Source organism: Heterocephalus glaber, unplaced genomic scaffold (genome assembly GCF_053883595.1).
Source record: "Heterocephalus glaber isolate CG9 unplaced genomic scaffold, H.glaber_assembly_v1.0 deba00001472, whole genome shotgun sequence".
Classification (NCBI taxonomy): Eukaryota; Metazoa; Chordata; class Mammalia; order Rodentia; family Bathyergidae; genus Heterocephalus; species Heterocephalus glaber.
In genome coordinates this window covers 52,183,998-52,209,470 of record NW_028258315.1, presented here as the reverse complement: position 1 = coordinate 52,209,470, position 25,473 = coordinate 52,183,998, and the positions used below count along the sequence as shown (strand labels likewise).

Genomic DNA, 25,473 nt, shown 5'->3' with positions numbered 1-25,473 from the left:
GATAACCATAAATGGGTTCCCAACTAAACAAAAACTGGAATTCTAGGCTAATACAGGAGTGGAGTAAATGAAATCTGATAACCAGAAGTGGAATTCCAACTGAACAAATAACTGGTATTCTAGGCTGAGGCAGGATTACCGTTGAGGCCAGCCTAAACTACATAGTGAGACCCTGTCTCAAAACAAATACAAATAACTGGAATTCTGTGCTCTATTATTTTTTAGAGAACTTATGAAATACACTGGGGATTTCTACCTTCTGTACATGATATACACTTCTAATGTTCAATATCAAAACATGACAAGACATTGCAAATTCATAATCACCAAATACTGAGATGTTCCCAGTACCTTGTTGTCAAGTCTGATTTTAAAAGATCACTGACCTTTGGTAAGCTGCTGGACCCTCTCTCATACATCTTCACCTACAGTATCCTTACATAGTCAGAACTGTGGGAGAGGTATTTTTTGACCTCACAGTGGAAACACACCCATTTTCCAGTACAAGTGTTACTATTGTTCCTTATCTGCCATAACTCATTCACATTAAGGACAAAATAGCTTCATGTATCATGCGCTGTAAGTTAGCCACGTTTTTTGTTCATATAGGAGAAACAAGTGTTTTGAATTCTAACGAAGTTAACAACTTTAGGTAAGGAGTCTGATTCAAAGTGGGAATGCATGCATTTCAAAATAAACACAGCAACTGTTAGCCACCATAAACTTAAGCTTATCCTTCCATTACATAGCATTGTATGCAGTGCACAGTATGATCCAAAAAGAATAATGACCATGTTCACTTTTCAAATTTTCATCAACTGTACTAAAAGCCTCATCACTAAGTCTCACAAACCCACTTAACTGCAACAACTTTATGCAAGTGGTACAATATCGTCATAAGACACTGTCTAACCCAGGACTGGAGTGCTTTAATGACACATCATACTTGCGGAAGCACTTATGCTATACGAAGTTGTATTCTATAGATCAGAAGTAGCGGTTCTTTTTCATGGACTCTGCTGGGATGCTCACTTCCTACCATACTGGTACAGACTGTCAAAGACCTCCAGCAGCACCTACTGTCTCCAACTCCAAAAAGCTAGTAGTAAAGAAAGATTCCAGGGATGAACTCAGCACTGTTGAAGGGAACAGAGTGGAAAAATAATCACTGAAAGTTAGGAATCCTGAGGGGACTCAACTTACCACTTGCATCCATGGAGCTGGCCATGTATATAAACAAGTAAGAGTTTGCAGGCTATTAAATAGTATTGCTGGCATTTTTGTGTACTGTTAAAAAAAGTTAGATTGCCTTTGGGAAGAAATTTTTTTTAAGTTTATGAATAAAGCCAAAGACCATAAACTCTAAATTCTAAACTAAAATGTTGCTCTAAAACTTCGATAATAGAAGGAACAGTACTATCCTGATCTTAGGTAGGAAAATGACCAGAGATCATTCATCTAACTCCTGGTCAAGGGAAGAATCAGTCTTCCTATCAGCCCAAACCACTACTAGCTGTAACGTTTAGCAAATAAAACTCAAAGAGTTAGACCACATATGAACAAGCTGAAAGTGAAAAAAAAAATTTGACCACTGTATCAACCATGTAACATGGTATAAATGATTTCAAAAGTGAAAACTCTCTCCACTTCAAGTAACTACAATTCCTATCAGTTATCTGAGAGGATTTCTAAAATGTATCCAACACAAATGTAGACTTGTGCATGCTAACCAGTGCCTAATTATGCCAACAGAGAAATTTTTACCCAAGTCTACATTTGGTCACATACTCAGGCTTGAAAGGTCTGATAAAAACCCATACCTGTTATTCAACTCCACTCTGTTCTCCATGAACACCTTATTATTAAAGAGAATAAAGTCATGCATTCAGCTTTCCTCCCTACAGGTCAGGTAATGTTTGTGGGTCCTCGGGGGGGAGGGGAGTATGGTAAATAAAGTAATTCCACACATGAAAATACTTATTTATATTTTATTGCATTATGAAAATAATACATTTATTTGGCAAAGTAATCTAGGCTCCAAATTGAAATAAAATTCTTAAGTGTACGGATCATTTTTAAAATGTGAAATTGATGAAGTCTAACCAATACATATTAGCATCCATATTAGGTCAATAACTCAGTAAGCCTAATTTTAATAATTTCACATGAAATTACAAGGTGTTTTTGCATTCATCCATTTTATGACCAGCACACATCTTGAGAACTGACCTTCATTTTTATCCAAATCAACACATTTAAGAAACTCCTGTTCAGAAGACAATTTGAAACACTACCCAAAATTTTTATTTCCTTTGGTTCTACAAGTTGCATTTTCATCCTGTTAGTTTTCATAAACATTGTAGCAACTTTGATTCTGCCCAAGTACCTTGATAAGTAGACTAATATATTACATTAGAAAAATTGATTTTACAAATGCAAAAGTGCATAAACACATGCCTATCTACACCAACAAAATAAAAGTCTGAACTTCACTGCTTTGACAGGCCACACCTTCTGGTCCAGGACTTCTGGGATACCTTTCCAAGCCAGGTGGTTATAGTTCCCTCACTGGCAATTTCATTGCTCTGGCTGTACTTTTGAAAGGTCTGTGATAACCACTCAAGGGAATAAATCTACCTAATTACCAATTAACATGACAGCTGTTCAAGGTCAAGAAACAAGTTAATCTTCCATCATTTAAGTCTTGCTTTTCATTCACTTTTAATAGGACTTTGATTGATGCGTTAAGAAAACATGCCTAAAACTAGTCTTTTAAAAAATTCATATTATGAATCGTGTACTATTCAAACTGACATTTTCATTCAGCAAAGCCTTATGTGCACCTATGTGTATTTGTGGAAATTTACTTCCAAAAGGCCCCTGATAAAAACAGCTGAACAAGGTTCCCCAATTTAACTACAGAAGTATTCCATCTATCCTAAAGATATTCCATTAGCATTCTATAATTACCTGCATAAACAGCAACAAGTTTGATCTATGATCAAGATATGAATATCTAATAAATATTAAACTATAGATTAAAATGCAGATCTCTCATAGAGTTAAGTGATGTCATTTTGGTACATTCACCATTATTTGTACTTTATTTAATAAAGAAATACATTTGCCCTTGCAAAAACAGCAATTGCAAGTAATAAAACCACAGACCTCAAAGTCATGATGCTAAATCTTCAACTTATAACAAAAGTAAATTGATTTGTTTACAAATGGTCCATGGCATTACAATTAAAAAAAAATATCAAAAGGTCACAGGAGCTTAAAGAATAGGTTTATTGACAATAACTTCATAAATACTCTAAATAAAACTTCTAAACTTAAAAATGTTTAAAATCAGTTCTCATTGGCAAAATTTCCCTCAACAAAACAAAGAGGTCACTACAAATGAATGTCACATTTAAAATTTGCCTCATTTTAACATTTTTGCAAAAAATGTTTTAAAAATTGTTTTTTCCCCCTCTTGGGTACAGAAAATCAAAATTAAGCTTTTATTTCAACTATCAGACATATTCATAAATATGTCATCTAGCCGCTGTGAACCTGACAGTCAAGTTAAGTCAGTAGTATATTACTCTACAAACATAAATGGAGCCAAATCATTTTGGTATTTATAGTAACAGCAATTTAAGTAGTCAAAATGCGAAACTTGTGGTTTTCCTCCCAATCACCCAAAGCATGAGACACAGTGTCAGAAACCGTTTGCATCAGTTAAGTCCATCTGTGTATGTCAGGTATCTGAAACTAAAAAGGAGATTCTTTTGTGTTTTGATAAAAATGTACTCAGATGTTTCATAACATTAATATTTATTGCTTTATATGAATACTGTATTGAAAGCCCAAGCATTCAGTTTACACACAGAAATTATACAATTATATACCGCTTCACAAAGGCAGTGAACACATTACATTCTACAAAATCTACTTTACAGAAATTTAAAAATTCTAAATATCAAAAGGTACAGCTGAAGAAACAGGTATAAATTTGGCAGCCAGTAATTTTAACAGGGAAGTTGCAGCTTGCATGACTTTAAATAAGTGAATTTGAAAATATTGAGTTTAGAATAATTGTGCTTTGTGTTGATCTGAAAAATATAACACTGGCTGTCGAACAGCATGTTCAAAAATATTTCATTCACTTCAAAATGTCATACAAACTATGGTGGTTTCAATGTACCTCTAACGCCTCAGTCATTGTAGCTCAGGTACATTACTAAAGTAATATATTAATTCTCCCAGGACAGTGGTGTTTCATACCATGACATTTGCATTCTCTAGAATAATTTAGAAAGAAATGTGTGATATTCACAATGTTCAGAAAAGCAAGCCAAAGGTTAAAGAACCTGCTGGGTTCTTCTGAGATGGTCTCAGATCAGCTTCATAAGCATTCATTCTACAAAATAGTCAGCTAAGGTTTGAACACAATTTCCAAGATAAAGCACATTTTCTCATAAATAATGAAGTCTTTTTTCTCAGGCACCTCAGAAGTATACAAAACAATTTTAGTTTGAACAGATCTCTTGGAATGTGTTTAACCTGGTATTTCAACAGACTTAAGATTTCCAGGGTTTCACAAGGGCCAGATTTTATTTGAATTACTCAGAAGAGAAAGAAAATGTCTTCTGAAAGAAGTGAACTCAATCATTACCAATAGAAAAAGTATCCACTGTATTTGTCTCTTATAGAAACAGAAAAATATAACATTTCCCCCCCCTTAGAATAATATATATATGTATATATGACTTAAAGTTCCATTGTACACAAACAATAAAATCTGGAAACCAGCATGAAACCCTATAATTCACGTTAAAATGTTGAAACTACGACCAAAATATGAAAATTGCTACAGCTGTCAGACAAGACAAAAACCATTCTTGCATATGTATAAACAAAATGTGATAATCTTGAAAAGATTTTCAAAATTATAATTACTTTCCAGTTTAAAAACTTTAAATTCTAAATTAAAAAAAAAAAAAATCTATACACAAACCACTGATTTGACCATACCACCCTCCCTAACAACAACGACAACAAAAAAAGTCGGCGGTAAGCAGGACCCAGAGGAGCTGATATTCACAGTTCTTACATATACAACTCTTTGAGGACTTATCCTTAAAGTACTTTATTTTACAACCTGCTTCTCTTGTAAAACTAAAGGTCCACTTTATTACATAAAAGTTTTTTTTTTTTATACAGTGTAAAACCAGAACTGTATGTAAAATACTGTATCTAAATGTTTCTAAGTAGTTAGTCTTGTTCCATTGGTTCATCTGTGACTTCCGAGGCTTCATCATTTTCCATGGATGATTCTGAGAGACTATCTCCAGTTTTACTGGAATTGGAGCCTATTAACTCTTCTGCTTCATGGCAGTCTGAACCACTACTTACAGGACCTGTATTTTCACTACCTTCAGAATGTAAATCATTCTCAGCTTGAGACAGATCAGATTCCTCCATCTGATTATTTTCCTCAGAAGTCTCTTCATTCACAGTTAAGGCATCATCAGATTCTTTTTCTTGATTTTTTCTTTCTGGAATCATGTCTCTTGATGTCATGTAAGACTCTAAAAATAAGCAAATGTTGTTGTAGTTAAATTTTATTTTCAAAATATCTCCATAGTTAAGTTTCATGAATTCTGATATTCTACAGTTCAAATCATATCCCCTGAAACTCAGCAGCAACTACATAAGGTGGGTGGAAAAGCCTAAAATCAGCATTAAAGGAGTTCCACTATGTTAAATTCTTTCATGAAAAAAAAAAAAAAATGAAGTACAAGAATTTGAGGATCTCCTTATTCCACCCTTTTACAGATGGTCTCTAAATACCTTCTTCTTCTTCATCCTCTTCTTCATCCTCTTCTGTACAGTGCTGCCTGGTACAACTATTTTCTTTGTCTTTATCCTGAGATGAAGATGATGCTTCTGTTTCTTCTAACATAACTGAAGAAATCTCACTGGAGGTTGTCTGACTGGCTGTCTCTCTGACTTCACCTTCTTTGTCAAACCTGAGTCTTTTTACCTCATGACCCTCAGATTCCACAGCATCTTCATCTGGATGTTTATTTTTTAGAGGGCTCATGGAGGAAACTTCCGATTCAGATGTTGGAGAATCACTGTAAATGTTTTTGTAAAGTGTCATTAATAACATTTCCTTCATCTTCTACATTATCTTTAAAGTATAACAATTTATCAGCTGCCCAAAGTCTTTTCATGTCAACTTTCAGTTTACTAAAAATGCAAACAGAAGCCACAGATTCTATAACCATATTAAAGACTTGTTCTGTCACCCAGCATAATAGTACAATCACGTGCCAGTACCCAGGGAACTGGTTCCAGGACCAGAAGAATTCCAAAATCTGAGGATGCTTAAGTCGCTTACAAGAAATGACAACATTTGCAAAGCACCTGTACACATCTTCCTCTATACTTTAATAACTCATCTCTAGATCACTTTCAATACTTAGTAAATGTAAATGTTACACAAATAGTTGTTCCACTGTATTGTTTAGAAATAGTGATAAGAGCAAAAAGGCTACACATGTTCAGTACAGATGCTAATTTTCCCCTGAATGTTTCTGATCCTTGGTTGGCCGAATCCAAAGACATGGAAACCACAAATAGGGAAGGGTAAGAGTATACTGTAAATAGTAAATAATGAATGCTGAAAACTATTAATAAATCTTAACTTTTTATGAAACACTTGAATTTTTATAATAAAATACAAACCTGTGATTTTTCTCTTCATTTTGCTGTAAGTTTGACTCTTTGCTCTCTGTGCTCTCAGGCAAACCATTTGTTGTCAAGGGGGCTGACAAAGAAACCTTTGGTCGATTAAGTGGCCTGGGTGTTCCAGGCCCATTTATATTAGACCTACAGTAAGATAAATCAGTATCATTTTCCATTTTTCAAATAAATTATTCCCTCCAAATTACATTTATATGAAACATGTCACAGAAATATCTGCAGTAATTTTAATTTCAGGTCCATGATTTATCAAATTAACAAATTCTGTGCAGTTTACCCTGTATTTGCTCCATACGATGTCCAATTTAAAAAAGTATACTAAACCTGGTATTCACAATCAGGAAAACACAAACTCTTTGAATATTAAAAATCAGTAATCTTACCTCTCAGTATAGCTTGGTGAATTTCCAGGAAACATAACACCATTCATTCGATTTAAACTATTGGAATTATTTTTCCTGTAAGAAAAGAAGATATACTGATAAGAACCTTGTGTCTAAAAGATGTTTTGTAAGATCTGTCACAGATTCAAACAACATTTTTGTGAGAATTAACATAAACTCACTCTCAAGGGTATAAGAAAAAAATCAGTTGCTGAGAAATCATTTTGTACTTCTTTCATGTTTTCCAGATTCCTTCAGATTCATCGGTAAAACATTACATTTAAAAGGAAAGTGATTTTTTTAAAATCAGTTATCTAGCGGGCCAGGGATTTAGCTCAGTGGTTCTGCCGCCTGCCTCACAAGCACAAGGTCCCGAGTTCAATCCCCGGTACCAAAAAAAAAAAAAAAAAAAAATCAGTTATCTTTCTTTAAAAAAAGTTTCTCTAGGGCTGGGGATGTAGCTCAATCCCCAGTACATGGCCCGGAGTGGGGATGGGGGGTGGGGTGTTGTTGGATTTCCCCTCTGCCAAACATCTCATTAGAGATTACCTTATTTAGCAACAAAGGTATATCTTGAGAGTTCTACAAAGTTCACTGTTATTGTCTATGAAAATAGAAGCAGCTTAACATTAAACCCAGGGTTCTCACCAGGAGCCAATCTCCTCTCCCTGTATCTGACATCACCCAGAGGACAGCTGGCAATGTCTTAAACTTTGGGGATAGGAGATACTTCTACCCTCCATGGACAGAGACTACGAACACGAATAAACCTGCAATCCCCAGGACATCTATCTGCAACAAAGAATTGGCTGGTCTAAATCTCAATAGAGATTTAGCCAAAGTTCAGAAAATATGCCCTAAATTTAGTTCTTTCTTTCCTATTATGAATCCTGGAAACTAGAAATGCTTTTCAATTATGCGGAGGAATTCCAATTAGTAGCTATTCCAAACATAGGAGTTATGCCTTAGAAAGGAATATAGGGTGGCATGTCAGGGCTCTGAGTACCAGGACAGCATGTAAATCCAATAATATTTGAATTACAGTAAATTACTGATCTTTTTAATCCATGCCTCTTCACTGAAAAAACTCACAGATAGTATTATTGGTAATATTCTACTTTGGAGACTGGGTGATAGGTATATAATGAATACATGTTACATGTTACTGTAACAATACATGTTATTGTAACATGTATGGTACATGCATGTTACCATGTATGTACTAATTACATTCGAAATAAGTGCACATGTTTTAAGGATAAATTAGAAATAATATAATTAGGATATACTATAAATTTGTAAAGATCTCCATACTTACTCTGAAGAAGGATAAACACAGCTAACAACCATCACATTCTGAAATAACAAAAAATGGTGATTTAAGTACTACAACCTTAAAGTTTAATAATTTGTTTTTAATTTCTCAAAATCATTCTAGTGTAAGTTTCCATTCATTAGATTTTTGCTAATAAAGGAAAATAAATGGTTAAAAAAAACCCCAATAAAGCAAAACCTAATACAGTAACAACAAAGGACAAACAATATACTGTACTATTAAACCTTTTTTGCTGATCTTTCCTTACCCTGGTTAATCTGGAACCCTGACACCACATAGTACATGCATATAATGGAGTGGAATTATGCTTTCTTCCACAGGTACTGAGACAGAAGTATTTAAACCAAGTGTGAAGACTTGACCTTTTTTTTTGGTACCAGGGATGGAACTTGGGACCTTGAGCTGGCAAGGCAGGTGGCGGAACCACTGAGCTAAATCCCCAGTCCAAGACTTTTCTTATAAGCAATACCCAACCCACAGCTTGCTGTGTAGTACCATTAACCCCAAGGAAAGAGACTCAAATACTTTTTATTTTTAATATAAAAGTAAATGCTCTGTATTTAATCTCATTCACAGCCCTATTATTCATATTTCAGAAGAGGAAACTTTGAGACCAAGATTAAGAAAGTGGCCCAGAAAAAAAAAAAAAGAAATTGGCCCGAAGTCATGCAACTGCAAAGCACTGCGGCCTTCATTTGAAGGCAGGGCCCTTTGCCCTGCGACATACTACCTCTGCATCTAAAAAAATCTCCAAAGTATAATTATTAAAGGTCATTGAACCACAGGAGTTTTCTGCCCTTTGGTAATCTTACTCAAATGAGGGCACAGAGGCTCAACAAAATATATTATCCCATTAAGGCCCTCAGAACTATTGTAAATCACCACATAAAACCTCTAGATTCTGTTCCTAGGGTAAAATACATTGATTTTTGACTCAGAACCTGAAAATAGACATTGGACTATGTTTTCAGATCAAGCATCTACTGAGAATTAGCAACCTATTGGTGTAATTTTGGTTCCCACGGGGCTCCTTTATTCTTCACTTCATACAATTTCTTACTTTTCATTCCCTCAAACACCTTGAAGTCTTAAATTGTTTCCTTTCTCTAGAATGGCTTTCCTTTATTATTAACATTCGCTCACCTATAATCTGACCTGTATCTTTCTACTTGATAGGTAATTTAACCAAAATTGTGTGCCTCTGAACTACAGAATTCTGTAAGTTTGCAAAACACTATTATTAAAGCTAATGTATCAACTGTAGAACATCTCAGGATCTTTAATATGTTGATATATACTATGAATATTTAAGAGGTAATAAGCTGCTGTTCCAAAACTTAAAATGATCACCTCCGGCCTTCCTCTCCCCGCTCCTATAAATTTCTCTGAAATATAAAACATAATTAGGAAAAATATTTGGGAAAAAGTCAAGGTAGGCTAGAAAACCTATTTCAAGGTGCCTGAAACAGATCTTACCCAATGTTCATTTCTGAAATCTATTAGCCTTTAGTTTAATGGAATTCCTATAATAAAATAAATACCTTTTCTACTCCTCTGAGAAACTTGTCTGTTCCTGTATAGTTTCTCCTCGGATCTGTTAGCAATTCACATAGTCGCTGAATAGTAAAAGGGATACTGCAAAAGAATACAATTTTATAGTTTGAGATGATTAGTTATCAAGCATATTAGAAACATTACCTACTTTGGTAGATAAAGCTTTACTGAGTCACCCATATTAAGCTACACAAGAAAAGGCTACCATAAGGAAATGAATAAATGAGCCATTTAAAAACAGACAAGACAATAAGCATTGTCTTTTTATTTAACAAAAAGAAGTTTCTTCACTTTAAAAGGCAATAAAAAGGAACATTAAAAAATTAACAGAATGCTTCAAAACTGATTTAAAAATTTATGTATAACATTCTTAAACCTTGATCATTTAAAGTTAACAAGAGAGGTAACAATAATAATCAGATTAAGAGTTTATTTACATACAGAAAATTTTCCTCCATTATTCTTTTGCACACATTGTTTTATTCTACCCAGTATCAAAATAATTATCCCAATTTGTAAAAAGGTATTTTACATATGATTCTGCTCCACTGTTACATTTTTACGCACAGCCTACATGTTTAATCAAGCTTAAAATATAAACAAACATGCTCAATAATTTGGTAAGGACCTTATGTTAACTTTGCCAAATACTTCCACATGAATGCAATTTTCACTTGATCACAGCAAATTCAAATTTGACATTAATTTGAGACTAAATCATTTTAATAAAAATAAAAAACTGAGTGTAGGTAACTATCAGAATTCATAAGAATTTAAACAACAAGGTTATGAGCATTAGTTATGACAAATGTAGCTAAAAAGTACAAACATAAATCTTCAGACTTCAGTGCATGCCATACAAATCTATTTATTCTTAGTAAGAGAATTACATACAAATCCTCAAATTAATAGTTAAAATTCACAATGTTCATTGTTTTTATGAGCAAGCTGATATATCTCTCCCCTAACAAAGTAAAACAGCTAATGAATAATAGTCAGGATTCAAACCCAGTTTCTCTAACTTCCAATCCTTTATCTTTCACTATATTACACATAAGGAACAAAACCATCACTCTTTATTTTCTAATTGGACAAACTAACTTGGTTCTCATGTTTATGGCATCAAAAACTATTGATATATTCTTATAAAAGATTTACAACAATTTTTGAAAACATTTAAAGTAAATGTTATTCGTACATTAAGTCCAAGAATCAATCTTTACTCAATCAGAATCCAAATCTAAAGGTGAGAAAATTATTCTGCCAAAAAGATACAAAGTAAAAGATGAAATATTTTGCTTGATATCAAACAATTAGAAATGCAGAACTATGATGTTCATCATGTCTGGTATAGGAAATTTCTTTGGATTTCTGACCCTAATCTTTAATTCTGAAAATCTACTCAGAATGAAGTACAGTGTCAAGAAGAATCTTTATCTTTAAAAGAAAAAAGAAAAATACAAAGCACACCAATAGCACTACTAATGATGAAACAGCAAGCTTTCATATCTTTTATTCATTTTTAAAAAACAATTACAAATCTATAGTTAATTTACAAAACTGTAATTTCACTTGGAAAATTTAATCCATCATCTTCCCAAATTGCATGTTGAGAAACGGATGTTGTTAAACAAACATCTATTTCTCAGCTGTGCTCTCTGAAAGCTTAAGGGAAGGAAGGACTTCTTTACATATATATTAGTATCCTCAATCTGTAATCTACGTGTGTAATGTATATTTGAAATGTTTATCATGGATTTCCAAATATTAGCAGTATATACCTGCACCGTAGCTCCTCCATCTTCTACTTCACTGCTCCCCAACTTTAAACATATGCAATATAACAAGTTTTTCCCATTATTTTATAGTAACACTAAGAATATATTACACAGCACTAGTGTTGTGTTCAAAGTTCTTAATTGACAAATATTTAAATAAATATTAGCTATTTTATGCCTTTTCTTCCAAATAAAACTCACACCAAAAACTAATGCTTTCTCTTAAATTAAAATTAGCTTTAGCAGATCCATACTTTTAATATTCCCGCTTAACATTTACTAAATGTTTTGGCTAATTTTCTTTAGAAATGTATGTAAAACTTAATTTGAAACCCTTAGGGTAACTGTCCTTATTTTGTCTTCTCTTTCTTTACCTCCTACTGTATGTAAAACTGTAGCCAATTATTAGTATTATACATGTTTGTGAGTATGTGGTGGGGAGGTATGTGTTTAAATACCAATGACAGCAGTAACAGCCTATGAACATTTTACCAAGTATCCAATAGATGGCACTAAAATGCCATACAACACTTTCTTCCCTCATACGGACAGGCTAAAATACAAACATTTCATGTAAATAAAAGTATCCACTGGAAATACAAAAATAACAATAGCATTGAAAGATCTCTACAAATGTTTGTGCACTTAACATAAACTCCATAAATATGAGAGCCTACTATAAGCTAGAAATGCCCATTCTTGCTCAATAGGACACTTAAGTAATTACAATTACAATAATAAATACTAATAAAATTTGTACACAGTACTATGGAAAAAGAATAATCTGTATGCTGGGCAAGTGAGCACAATGGTGGGAACAGTTCATCTGAAGCACGTCTTTAATCAGAGGCCTAAGAGCCAGATAAACCAACCCAAAATGAATACATTTGGTAAGATCATATGAAAGGCTTGCTTTCTACTGCTCTTCCATTAGACATAGCATACTGAAGTTTATTCTACCTCATGAAAAATGCTAAGAGTTTTCCTAGTTAAAAAAAAAATCACCACCTACACTAAAGCACTTATGGTAAGAATAAAAAGCAAAAACGGGAGACGTTAAAATAAGCACGCTGCTCACTCACAGTGAAAATATCAATCAGAAGCCTTAAATGTGAGGAAGAAGAGGGAAAAGATCTTCACCAGCAAAGGTATACTAAACAGTGAATAACTCTGTAGAAAAATATTTCAAGTTATTTAAAATAAAATGTACTCCACTTATTTTGCAATATTACTTCACTTACCCATGAGATTGTTTTTTAAAAAACTATATACATAAGGAACTGAAAAAAACTTCCAGTGTTTGTGTAGATGGCATTTGTGTAGAAACACACACACTAACAGTTCGATGAAAACTTTTTTTGAAGCCCCACACATTAATGATCCAATAGCAACAGGTACTATATCAAATGGTATTACTCAAATACTATAGAAAAGAATTGCCAGGTCACTTTCAATGTACAAATTATAAAGTAGAATGGTTTTTAAAAATGGCTAGCTCACAGGGAGATCACATTTAGGCTACATTTACCTGTCTTCATATCTTGTCTGTAAAACAGGGACTCTAAGAGTACATTATCATGAGTGCTTAGAAGGACACATGTTAAGTTACCTAACAGTATCTAAATTATTTCAGGAAATCTTCAATAAAATCTTGGTCCCTATCATCATTTTGATCTCATCTACATCTAATGAAGACTGTAGGAAGGCACAAATATTTCAAAGACCATTCACAGGAGAATAAAGTCAAAAGTAGAACTGTCTTTAAAAATAACTGCCTTTAATTGCAAGGACAGCAACTAAACGTAATCGGATACTTTCTGTATTAGTTACACATCTTAATTTGAAAGGAATCTGCCCCTACTTATTTAAAAGACAAAAATCAAGTCTTTCATTACTTAAAACCTAAGGAAATTCAAATCCCAAGAAAGCCTGGAGATATAGCTCAATAGCAGAGCACTTGCTCAGCATGAGTTCACTTACCAACAATTACAAAAACAAAACAAGATTGGAGGGTGGGGGATTTAAACATGTCTAAACCCTAAACAAACCATTCCTTATATTTTAACCAGAAAATACATTTGACTAAAATTTATCTTAATCTGTTTAAATGTTTGATCTAGATGTAAAATATCTCTCTACTTCCTATTATCTTTTATTTTGCTATTTTTAGTCTGGGTTTCTCACATAAGAGAAACAATGTGATCTTTATGCCTGTGTGTCTGATTTATTTCACTGAACGAATATGGTCTCAAGGTACATTCATTTTTCTACAAATGACTCAAGTCTTTCCTTTACAGCAGAGTGGGGTGTTTTCTTTGTCCATTCATTTGCTCATGGGCACATGGGCTGCTTCGAGATTTAGCTACCACCACCCCCACACACATGCGCAAGGGGGAAAAAAACAAGAAAAAAAAAGATGCACATATTTCACTCAGATTCTAAGATAAACTCAAATAATCTGGGCTGGGAATGTAGTTCAGCAGTACAGCACCTGCCTGGCAAGCGCAAGGCCCTGAGTTCGATTCTCGGTGCCCTCCCCAAATTAAACAATCTAGCCTTTGTTACAGAAGCACCCACCACACAGACAGACACACACACATACACACACACACGAACAAAATAGTAACACAGAGGCTATGAGAGTAAATAACAGGAGATAGATATAAAATCAGACATTCTATTAAGAAAAACAGCCATTCACAATTTTATCTACGGACATGTGGTTTTTCCTGTATCCTTCTTTCTAACTGGTCTATCCTGAAGTAAACTATTTAAATGGAAATTAATTATCTCCCAGTTATTAGAAGGTAAATAGATTCCAGCGTTGTCTTTATTTTTTTTTAGACAAGGTCTCACTAGGTATATTCCAGGCTGGCTGAGAACTCATGCAATCCTTTTACCTCAGCCTCCCAAGTGCTGGGATTATATGCATGTGTCACCTTGCCTGGGTAATAGTCACATAGGTACTTAGTAGTGTAAGTGAGATTTGAACTCATGGTAACTTGGCTCTGGACCCTAAGGCTCTTTAATGACTACACCATTGTGCCTCATGTGGATTGTCTATTCTTAAGTCTTACAAACACCAGAAACAGCAATGGAATCCTGTATTATTTTTACTTTAAGTAATATGCTCTTCCTGAATTAAAGCTTTACCATTTATATAACGTGCACAAAATTTATAGAAAATGTCATTCAGAAATGAGATGTATTAAAAAATTAACAGAATGAAGAATTAGCCTCTTTCAATAACATCAAAGAACCCCAATGCCATAAATTAATGTTTGTATCAGTCTCCACCCCAAAATGAATCTACAGTACTTGTCAAAGATTTTAAGCATTCCAATCATCACTGAGTGTTTATACTACTATAAATTATTTTATTTATATCAAGTAAATAAGAAATATTAGCTTTCTGCTACATGTACTTCTACTTTTCAATTTTAAGAATTTTATTAGGCTGCAGGTGGAACTCAGTGACAGAGCACATGCTTAGCATTCATGAAACAATGAGTGTGATTCCTAGCACCATAGAGAAACATTTTTTATTAGACAGTATATCAAATTATATTTCTACTAGACAGACTTTTTTTCTACTGGAGAGATGGACACAAACTAATGCCAATTTTCAAAGAATTGTATGATCAAAAAGAAAAGGTGTAAGAAAAAAAAGTGAGCGGTTTAATACTGTACATTCAATATAATCAACAAATACTGACTCAATCCACAACATCTATTTTTCCCAATCAAATGAGCAGGAAATCTAGTAAACAATAAAATCAGTCAAGGGAATCAGAAAACAAAAGGTTAAGAAAAATCAAACAAAACTCTCATACATGTTGTTCTTTTTTTTAAAAAAGTATAATATGGCATCCTCTCAGGTATAAAAGCAAGAGACAAAAGTGTGGGCACACGTTTAAAACAATCATGTGAAAAACTTCCAGAACCAAGGAAATTCTTAAATCAGGTACATTAAAGTAAGTTCAGAGAAGAAACCTGAAGGTCCAGGTCTACCACGCTAAAAGATGAACAGTACTCAGCTATAACTAATTATATCTCTTCTACAAATGATGTGCACACTGTGTACTTCTTCCAGACCTCCTCGCAAATCTCTAGCAATACTATATATTTAGTATAATGACTCAATGGTGAAACTACCTACACTTTAGAGAAACTTACAAGTAAACAGCACTGTCAAGTGAGGAGCAGCATTTAACAGGTTAACATCAGCGTTCATTATTCTTCCATTTTGAATAACTTAGAAAATGGTTTCTTTTTAACTGCTTAGGTATATAACTCACATTCTCTATACCCTTCAAATTCTCACTATACTACATGGAAAAAAACTGATTAGCTACTAGCAGTTTCTAAATTATATTCATGTTGTCTATTTTGGGAAGAGGATTTTCATAAATGGCTTTGGCTTGAGTGACCTAACTGTCTTCATTATAGTCCTAAGCAGAGGGTATAAAGTGGTAATAAATATCTTTTAATTGACCATTTCATTAAAAAGTTTTAGTTTTTCTTAATTTTTGGTTTTTCACCTTAAAAAACTGTAATTTATATTCCAAAGAGTACCTGTATTCCATCATCTTCTACAGAAATTTAAAAGTTCAAAGGTCATTTTAAAGACAAGAAAATGACCTCAAAAAATAAAACTGACGCATTCAATTATGTAATTTTTCCATGTCCTGGTAAACAAAATACATATAAAAACATACTTTTCTATGTTCCTTTCTTTCTTCCATCCATCTTTTCTACATTTACTGGAGAACCTACTACGTTTAGGTACTCTTCTGACCTTGTTTGGAAATGACACCGGTTTTCTAGAAGTTTACAGTTCAGGAAATCAAGCAAACAAGTGAATACACAATATTTAATTTAAAGAAGAAAACATTATATACTGACAATATATAAAATAATTTTAGAAAATGGCTAAGTTTGGGGGGGCAAAATACCATGAAGCATTTAATAAACAGCCTTTAAAAGTTAAAAGCAAACAGAGACCAATAAAAACAAATTTAACAATAAGAAAAATTAGCATGTAAGAAAAAAATTATGAAAAGGCAATTCATAAAAGGGCTACTGACACAAACTATTTCACTTGACACAATCAAAGAAACATATCTAAAAACACAAATATAATAAAGAATTACAACATTTATACTCAATATACATGGAAGCATATGCAAACACATTTTGTCAGACACATTTTATGGAAAAATTTTTAACTGTCCATATGCTCTTACCATGTACCAGTGACATTATAAAAGGCAACAATCAATTACACATATATTCAATATGACATTCATCTACAAAAGAAGATATGTACAAGAATGTTCTTTATAACCATTGCTGGTAATAGCCAAACAATAAAGGCCATTATCAATAAATACAATAGCAAATAAACTGTTACCTGTTTATATATAGAACAATACAAGCAAGCACTGCAAATAAATATACAGAAGACATACTTTTAAGTGCACTAATTATAAAGATGTCAAAACTTCTCTAAAAGGAAAATACAACCAGCATATAACATGATTCTACTACATTATTTTGCATGCTTCTATCACATTTGGGAATCCTTCTAAAATATGAACACTTAACCACTTTCATAATTTAAAAGATAATCTATTATAAATGGGAGGAGATACACTAGAAAGAATAACCTCAAACTGAAAAAGAACAAAATGTTTATATTAGTTTCTAAAAACTGATATTCAAAACATAAATTGGAAAGATGGTAGACATGTCTCAACATAGTAATATACACAATTATAAAATGAAAAAAATCTTAATATATCACTGATTAAGACTTAAGATTCTGCCTGATTAGGATGTTTTGTAAACTGTTACTCTAAAAAAAACTGAATTAAAAATATAATTTCAAAATACTTATGGATCAAAGATGGAAAAACATCTTAAAAGCAATTACGTTTAAGTATGCTCAAGCATTTAATAACTGTTCAAATCATTTTCTCAAGTAGGTGAGTTACCTGTTTTATGGATTAAGAAATTACAAATATTCACATTTACCCTATAACCTATGAACATGTATCAACTAAATTTGAAAAAGTTAAAAATAATCACTATTACTAACTCACAATTGTAATTAACTTAATACTGCACCTTAATATTAAGGTGCAGTATAATTTGACTTGTTTTACCGTAACTGTTATCTTTGAATGGTAGCTACAGCTCAATTTAAGAGAGATGAGTCACTAATTTGTGTCTAAATATCCTAAGTATTCTCATCTTGAACACAATCACAGTTCAATAATTTCATCTGCAACACACTTCTTTTTTTTTTATTAACTTAAATTCTTTTATTGGTACATTTCAGGTATACAACACCATTTACATTTCTCATCGGGAACTTGTACCTTTACATGATGCATCTTGATTCTCATTTTTTCCCCATTCCTAGCCCTCCCTTCAACCCCCTCCACCCTTCCCTATTTACAAAGACGTTGTTTCCATTATTTTCATTTCTCATAGTTTTTCCTTTCCCCTGCCCCTCCCACTACCCCTACCCCTTTGGACCTTTTCTTCCTATTTTGCATTATCAATTATTCATTCTAATCATTGGTACATTTTAGGTATACAATATAATGACATTCATATTGGAAATTTGCACCTTTACATAATCTCTCTTGGTTCTTATTTTTCACCCTTGGCCTGCCCTCCCTTCAACCCCTCCAACACACTTCTAATATATAGCATGTGGATTCTTCTGGGTATGTACTTTTAAAAAAAGTTTTAATCAAAACTAGTTAAGAGGGCTGGGGATTTAGCTCAGTGGTTTCACTGCCTGCTGTGCAAGCGCAAGGACCCGAGTTCGATCCCCGGTACCAAGAAAAACCCAAACTAGTTAAGAAAATATATGCAGATGGTTAAACAATTTCAACGGCAAAAGTCTCCTTCCCATCTTAAAAGTCCCAGGTAAAACTACAGCTGATAAACTTCAAAGACAAAGCTACCATGTCTTTGCCTACCATGTTTAACCTTCAACACACACAGACACACACACACACACACACACACACACACACACACACACTTGAGGAAGAGACACAAAGCCAAAGTGTAAGCATCTGATATTTTAAGCAAAATTCTTTTTTTTTTTTGGTACCAGGGATCAAACTCAGGACCTTGCACTTGCGAGGCAGGCGGCAGAACCACTGAGCTAAATCCCCAGCCCCAGCAAAATTCTTAAATATAAAAACAGGGGAATGTGACTTTTAACAAAGATTACATTATTTTGCTTCAAATCCAATGTGATTAAACACCTTAAAAAAAGAATCATTTATGTTACCTAAAAATATGCACAACTGAAACCTATACAAATAAAGCCTACCTCTAAATATGAATTTATGGTTAATATAAATACAACACCATACTTAATGTTGTCATTCTACCCCCAAATTGCTAATGCCCAACAAAATACTGAACAATTCAACTTTAAAGTCTTAAAATGCAAAATTCTATAAAGAATTTAAAATGACAGGCACAGCACATTTGTTGAAAAATCACTTTTATTTTAGTGCAGAAAGTCTTTCTGTTGTTTTTCATGATTTACAAAGGATTTAAAATGATTATCTGTTGGAAAAGAAAAGACTCAGGGCCGGGGATTTAGCTCAGTGGTTCCGCTGCCTGCCTCGCAAATACAAGGTCCAGAGTTCAATCCCCGGTACAAAAAAAAAAAGACTCAACATTTCTAAAACTCATTAAGCAGAATGCTTTCATAAACTGGTATTTTTCATTTTAAAATATGACTTAAGACAATGATATAGAGGTCCTATACTACAAACAAAGCCAATAATACCAAATGCACAATAAAAAAATTAAAATATTTCCTGATAAATGAATATTTCCATCGTCATACCCATTTAGTCTTAATATCATTCATACATAAAGATGGTTCGTGTTTTTTTAAAAAGGCTGTAAATATACTTGTAAGCTAATAATCAGTAAATACTGTTACTAAAGACATAAAACTTACTTTAATACTTAGCAAAAAAAAAAAAAAACCCAGACATATCAAAACTTGAAGAAACATCTGATAAAAATCTTTAAATAGTAGTAAATGCATACCCATTAAATCCAGTGACAATTTTCAGTATTCTTTCCTTCATTTCATCAAAAGGAATATATTCGACGTTAGGATTTGGAGGACCTCTTGGTTCAGGAGCTGAAGTTCTGAAATCATCCATCACTTTTTCCAGTTTGAATATAAAATAGCCTTTAAACTGGGACCACTGAATCCTGTAAGCAAATAAATAATATTTATGTATATAATACTATGTAGAGCTTTACAATTCTTGAACACATAGCACAAATCCAGAGCCCACAATGAAGCTAAAACAAGATATGAATAAAAGTAAGAACGCTTTTGCTAAAGAGTATGCATCATACACAATCAAAATTTTCACAAGCTCCAATTCAATTCCATCCAACTCCAACTACTGTAACCCAAACAAAATCAAAATCTGATCAAAAATTTTAAAATGAAGTATTTCTGGCTGAAAGCCTACAGGGTACTGGGTCCCTTTCTTAGCATTTTAAAAATATTAAACTTTGACTCTACCCCTTATAATAAATCTTAACAGGGAGTCACTACTGCACCATTTAAGGAAGAAAATCCACACCTTGTCTCAACATCCAAGCTACTACAATGTTTACAGGGATTAATAAAGCTTTTTTTTTGGCTGTTAAACAACAGCATAAACTTTAATATCTCCCTTTTCTTTTCTTTGCAGTGAATATTTTCAGGATCTTTTCTCATTTATAAGGTGTTATTAGTATCTACCCAGTTTGACATAATAAAAATACCTAACTGCTTTATGTCCTTTTCACATAACACTCATTGAATTAATATAATGCATTTTATACTTCTCCCTCACAATTCCTCAAATTTTGTGATGACACGGCTTGAATAGTGTAAATTCCAGGAGATGAAAGAGTCAGGAATGTCAATCATTCCCAAAGCAGACAGTGTTATCGCTAGTGGCTGCAGACTGATCTCTTCTACAGGCTGACTACTTAAACATAATTATACAAAATGCACCTTCCATTCCATATAGCAACTCTACAAACACTAGGATAATGGTTTACAAATTGTGGTCAAAAAGATCAAAGCCACTGTTATAAGAGTTAAGAGTTGACTTTTTTTACTGTGCTGTCATCTTCACTGATGGTACAAAAGCAATGATCGTAACGTAGTACAAACGGAAGTAGTAGCACCAAACTAATAAAAGTAGTCATTAGCTTCTTTACCAGCACAAACTCATAGTGTTTACAAAAGAAAAAGGGTCTGTTTTAAAGTGTAATAAATAACTACTAAGTTCACTGAATATACATTTTAGTATTCTATGTAACAAAACTGAGAAATATAAACAAAAGACTTCTGCTGCATGCTGTTCTCAAAGGACAACCCTTAAACATGTTGCCAGCTGAACTACCAGGTGTTTTTCACAAAACACCATTTTTAGCTACAAAGATTCCCACACAATCCTTATTCATATTCATATCATGAGAGTGTTAAATATATTCTCAAAAATCACTGAAACAAGGCTGTCAAATCAAGAGTAACAACTGTAAAGTACTGTCTCACATGATAAAATTTAAACCTCCAAGCCAGTAAACGAAAAACATGCTGATTTTCATTCCTCACCATAAGCCTGGAAGGTTGTCAGCACAGCCCCAAGATATTCTGCAAGTAATCAGTGTTGATATAAGATACTGTGACACCAAAACCATGAGCAATAAAACAAATAAATAAATTTATATCAAAACAAAACTTTTATGCATCAAAGGACACTATAAACAGTGAAAAGTCAACCCACAAAATGAGAGAAAATATTACAAATCTTGTATCTGATAAGGGGCTAACATCTAGAATATATAAATAACTTACACAACTCAACAAAAAGAAATCCCTATTTAAAAATGGGCAAAAGTACTTGAATAGACATTTCTACAAAGATGATACTGTACAGGAATGGCTGGCCAATAAGCACCTAAAAAGATGCTCAACATAACTAATCTAAGGGAAACAAATTAAGATCACATCATACTCATTAAGATGGCACCCATTCCCGCTCCCTAAAAAATTATCAAGAATTGGCTGGCAAGGATGGAACCCTTATGTACTCACTGCTGGTGAGAATAGTACAACTACTGTGGTTCCTCAAGGTGCGTGGGGGGGGGGGGGGGGCGGGACGGGACAGAAAATCATGGAATATCAGCAATTCCATTTCTGAGATCTCCTGTAGAAATGAAAGCAATGTTGCTGCTATGAACACCAATGTGCATGGCAGCAATATCCAAAATAGTAAAAAGTTAAAAAAACAACCCAATGTCCAACTGATGAATAAACCAAATATGATATGGAACGATGGAATACTATTCAACTTTTATTTATTCATGTACTTATTATTGTGATGCTAAAGATCAAACTTGAGGCCTCGTGCATGCCATGTTACATGCTCTACCACTGAGTTACACCTCCAGGCCTAATCAGCCTTTAAAAGAAAATCTTAACATCCTACAACATGGATTAACTGAAGACACTATGTGAAGGAGAAATTAGCCAAATACTAAAAAAATAACCATTATTGTATGATTCCATTTATATGAGATACCAATAGTCAAATCCTGAGAGAAAACAATAGAAACTATCGGGGTCCAAGGGGAATTCCATGAGGAATTGATGTTTAATGTGAACAGTTTTACTTTGGATAGATTAAAACATTATGGGGATAACAGTAATGATAGTACAACACTATCAATGTACTTAATGCCAATGACTTCTACACTTAAAAATGGTTAAAGTGGTAAGGTTTATAGGGTATATATTTTAACCACAGTAAGTTATGAAAAATAGACAAGACTTTAATAGGTATTTCTCTAAGAAGATATACAAGTGACCAATAAACACATAAAAAGATACTCTCCACTATAGGATAGAATTCAAATCAGTAATCACAATGACATACCAATTTCAACTCTACTAGAATGGCTATAATCAAAAAAATGAACACTAGCTAGGAGTTGTGGCACACCCCTGTAATCCCAGCACTGTGGGAAGCTCAGGCAGGAGGATCCCAAGTTCAAGCCCATCTTAGGGAACTTAGTGAGACCCTATCTCAAAATAAAACGGGCTGGTGATACAGCCCAATATCTTAAGTCCTGGGTTCAACTGCCAGCCCCACCAGGGGGAAAAAAAAAAGATAAACACTAAACACTAAATCTTAGTGAAGATGTGAAGAAATTGGAAATTTCATAAAGTGCTAATGGAAAATAGCTACACTGCTCTAGAAAGTCGCTGGATAGTTCTTCAAAAGGATAAAAACTGAGTCAACACGTGACCCAATAAATTCATTCTATTAAGTAAGTATGCCATCATGAAAAAATTATTAAAGATAATCAATAAAAGCCATCTGCAGGGCTGTGAATGTACCTCAGTGGTAGCGCCTTGCCTAGTATAAACAAAGTCCTGGGTTTGATCCCCAGGACCACAAAGAGAAAAATATCTCCATGATAAGTTTTTTCTTTCCTTCTCCTAGTTTTTTGGGTAAAAGGGAATTTGAGGTTTAAAAAAATCAGCACATTATATTACTGAAATACTGGTATCAGTTTTTAATAGCTGGCATGTGGTTCTTAAAATTTATCTTTAAATTTTACAAGACTCCCTACATGCATTTAACTAATATTTAAAAACAACAGGGAAGGTTAAATTGTAGTAAGTCTTATATTTTTTCACTTAAGTTAAAAATTCATTCTTAGCAGTTTTAATAAAAACCCACTTATTCCTAATGTTTTATGAATCCAGATTTCCAAATAAAATGTAATTTTTAATCCCATCTTTCCCCATTAACCATTTGGCATGACACCCCAAAAAAGAGCACAATAATCAGAATAGCCAGATAAGGAAAATTATGAAGAGCTTCAAAGACATGACATTAATTCATGAGGCAAGAATTAAGTTTCAGAAACTGACATAAATTATGTACACAGTGCATTTTAACTTTTAAATATATCAGCAGTTACAGTAAATTAGATCCAACAGGTGTAATTCACATGACACTAAACCATATATATATATATATATATAAAGGGTCCCTGTGTGAAAGATACAGGTTTTCACTGGAATAAACTGATGAAAATAAAAACAGAAGATGCTCCCCTGAAAATTACATAATTTAGGAACTAAAACAAGTCATGTGCAAATCAACTAAAAATATAGCAACAAAAATAAATTTTTTTTTTTGGAATGCATTTAATGGAGGGAAAGAAAAGGACAACAACAAAAACCTTAGGGATTTTTTTGTTTGTTTTGGGGGGTTTTTTGGTACTGGGGATCAAACTCAGGTCCTTGTGCTTGCAAGGAAGGCATGGTGCCACTGAGTTAAATCCCTGGCCCCAAAAACCTTAGTTTTCAAAATAATGAAATTATTCCACACAGATATTCACAGAGGTGAAACAAACACATTTTCAACTTCATAATAAATTTCTCTACAAAAACATCCCCCCCCAATAAAAGACATTCAGAAACAGAACTTAAATGTACTTTGCTAAAATTACTTCAAAATTTACCGAAATTCATTACACGTTAATTTTTCAAGTCATCTCCCTTGGCTTTCTTTTCATCTCTTTTTCCCTTCTTTTCTTTTCAATTTCTCCTCTAGGTAGGCTAAACAACTCATAGCACTAATAAGCAGAACAGCCTGTTAAACACCATGACTTCTTTTATTCTGTTGGAACGTACAAGGTCATACTAAAACATGCTTTCCTCATAACTCTAAAAATTAAAGGTATTTTTCAGAGACCCAGGGACAGAAAAACCTCTTTGCTCAGTTCTAGAACAGTTTAGTGGTTAGTGGCCAACACCTTAATTATTGCCTTCCACAGTTCAAACTCTCAGATTATTCTCAGGACTGGGGGTGTAGCTCAATGGTAGGAGAGCTTACCCAGCAGGCTAGAGGGTAAGAGTTAAATCCCCAAAACACAAGCACAAAATAAAACAGAAAAACCCTTGTAGTCAGCCTAATCACATTCTACATGAACATGTGAGGAGGCTAACACAAGAGAGCAGCACTGCAAAGCCCTACTACCAATAGCTCCTCCAAGGGATAGCAAATACTCCATCATCTGTAAATATCAAAAAGAAATATGAAAAAAATGAGTGAATAAATCTAATCTAGTAAGGCTGACCACTCATGAAAGTGAAAGCTTATAAAATGCATACTCTTCAAAAGGCAGGTATTTCAGTCAGGAGACACGGGATTAGAAAAATTAGTCTTAATTATATGACTGAGACAAACACATCTAGTTTTAATACTAAACTGAATGAAAGACTAGCAAAAAATAACACACCTCTGAGAAAGGCTCAAACAAAATCAAGGTAATATTTTAAAGAACTAATTTTAAAATATGCATTACTAGCTCAGAAAGCCTTTAAGTGGATCCCCAAACAAGGATCCTTTTGTGTTATACTATATAACATATTATAGTTCATTAACTGAACGTAAAAACAGAACAGTGGAAGACAAAACACAGCCTACAGCAGAACCACATGTAGTCATTCACAACAGTCACCTCAACCTATATACCCAAATCCTCCAATGCTCAAGACCCTTATAGAACATAGCATAGTATTTGC

The 25,473-nt window shown here is 33.4% G+C and overlaps 1 protein-coding gene across 1 annotated transcript in view; it reads right to left on the bottom strand.

Moving 5' to 3' along the window:
• Positions 1-3,805: 3,805 nt before the first annotated feature.
• Ppp4r2 (protein phosphatase 4 regulatory subunit 2) overlaps positions 3,806-25,473 on the bottom strand; it is a 58,590-nt gene continuing 36,922 nt past the window's right edge. Inside the window, exons 3-9 of the mRNA XM_004854214.4 lie at positions 19,905-20,075; positions 10,020-10,113; positions 8,461-8,498; positions 7,143-7,217; positions 6,742-6,885; positions 5,842-6,128; positions 3,806-5,579 (exon numbers count right to left, since the gene is read on the bottom strand). Coding sequence (XP_004854271.1) covers positions 5,263-5,579; positions 5,842-6,128; positions 6,742-6,885; positions 7,143-7,217; positions 8,461-8,498; positions 10,020-10,113; positions 19,905-20,075 — 1,126 coding nt within the window. The 3' untranslated portion in view covers positions 3,806-5,262. The remainder of the gene's footprint in view (positions 5,580-5,841; positions 6,129-6,741; positions 6,886-7,142; positions 7,218-8,460; positions 8,499-10,019; positions 10,114-19,904; positions 20,076-25,473) is intronic.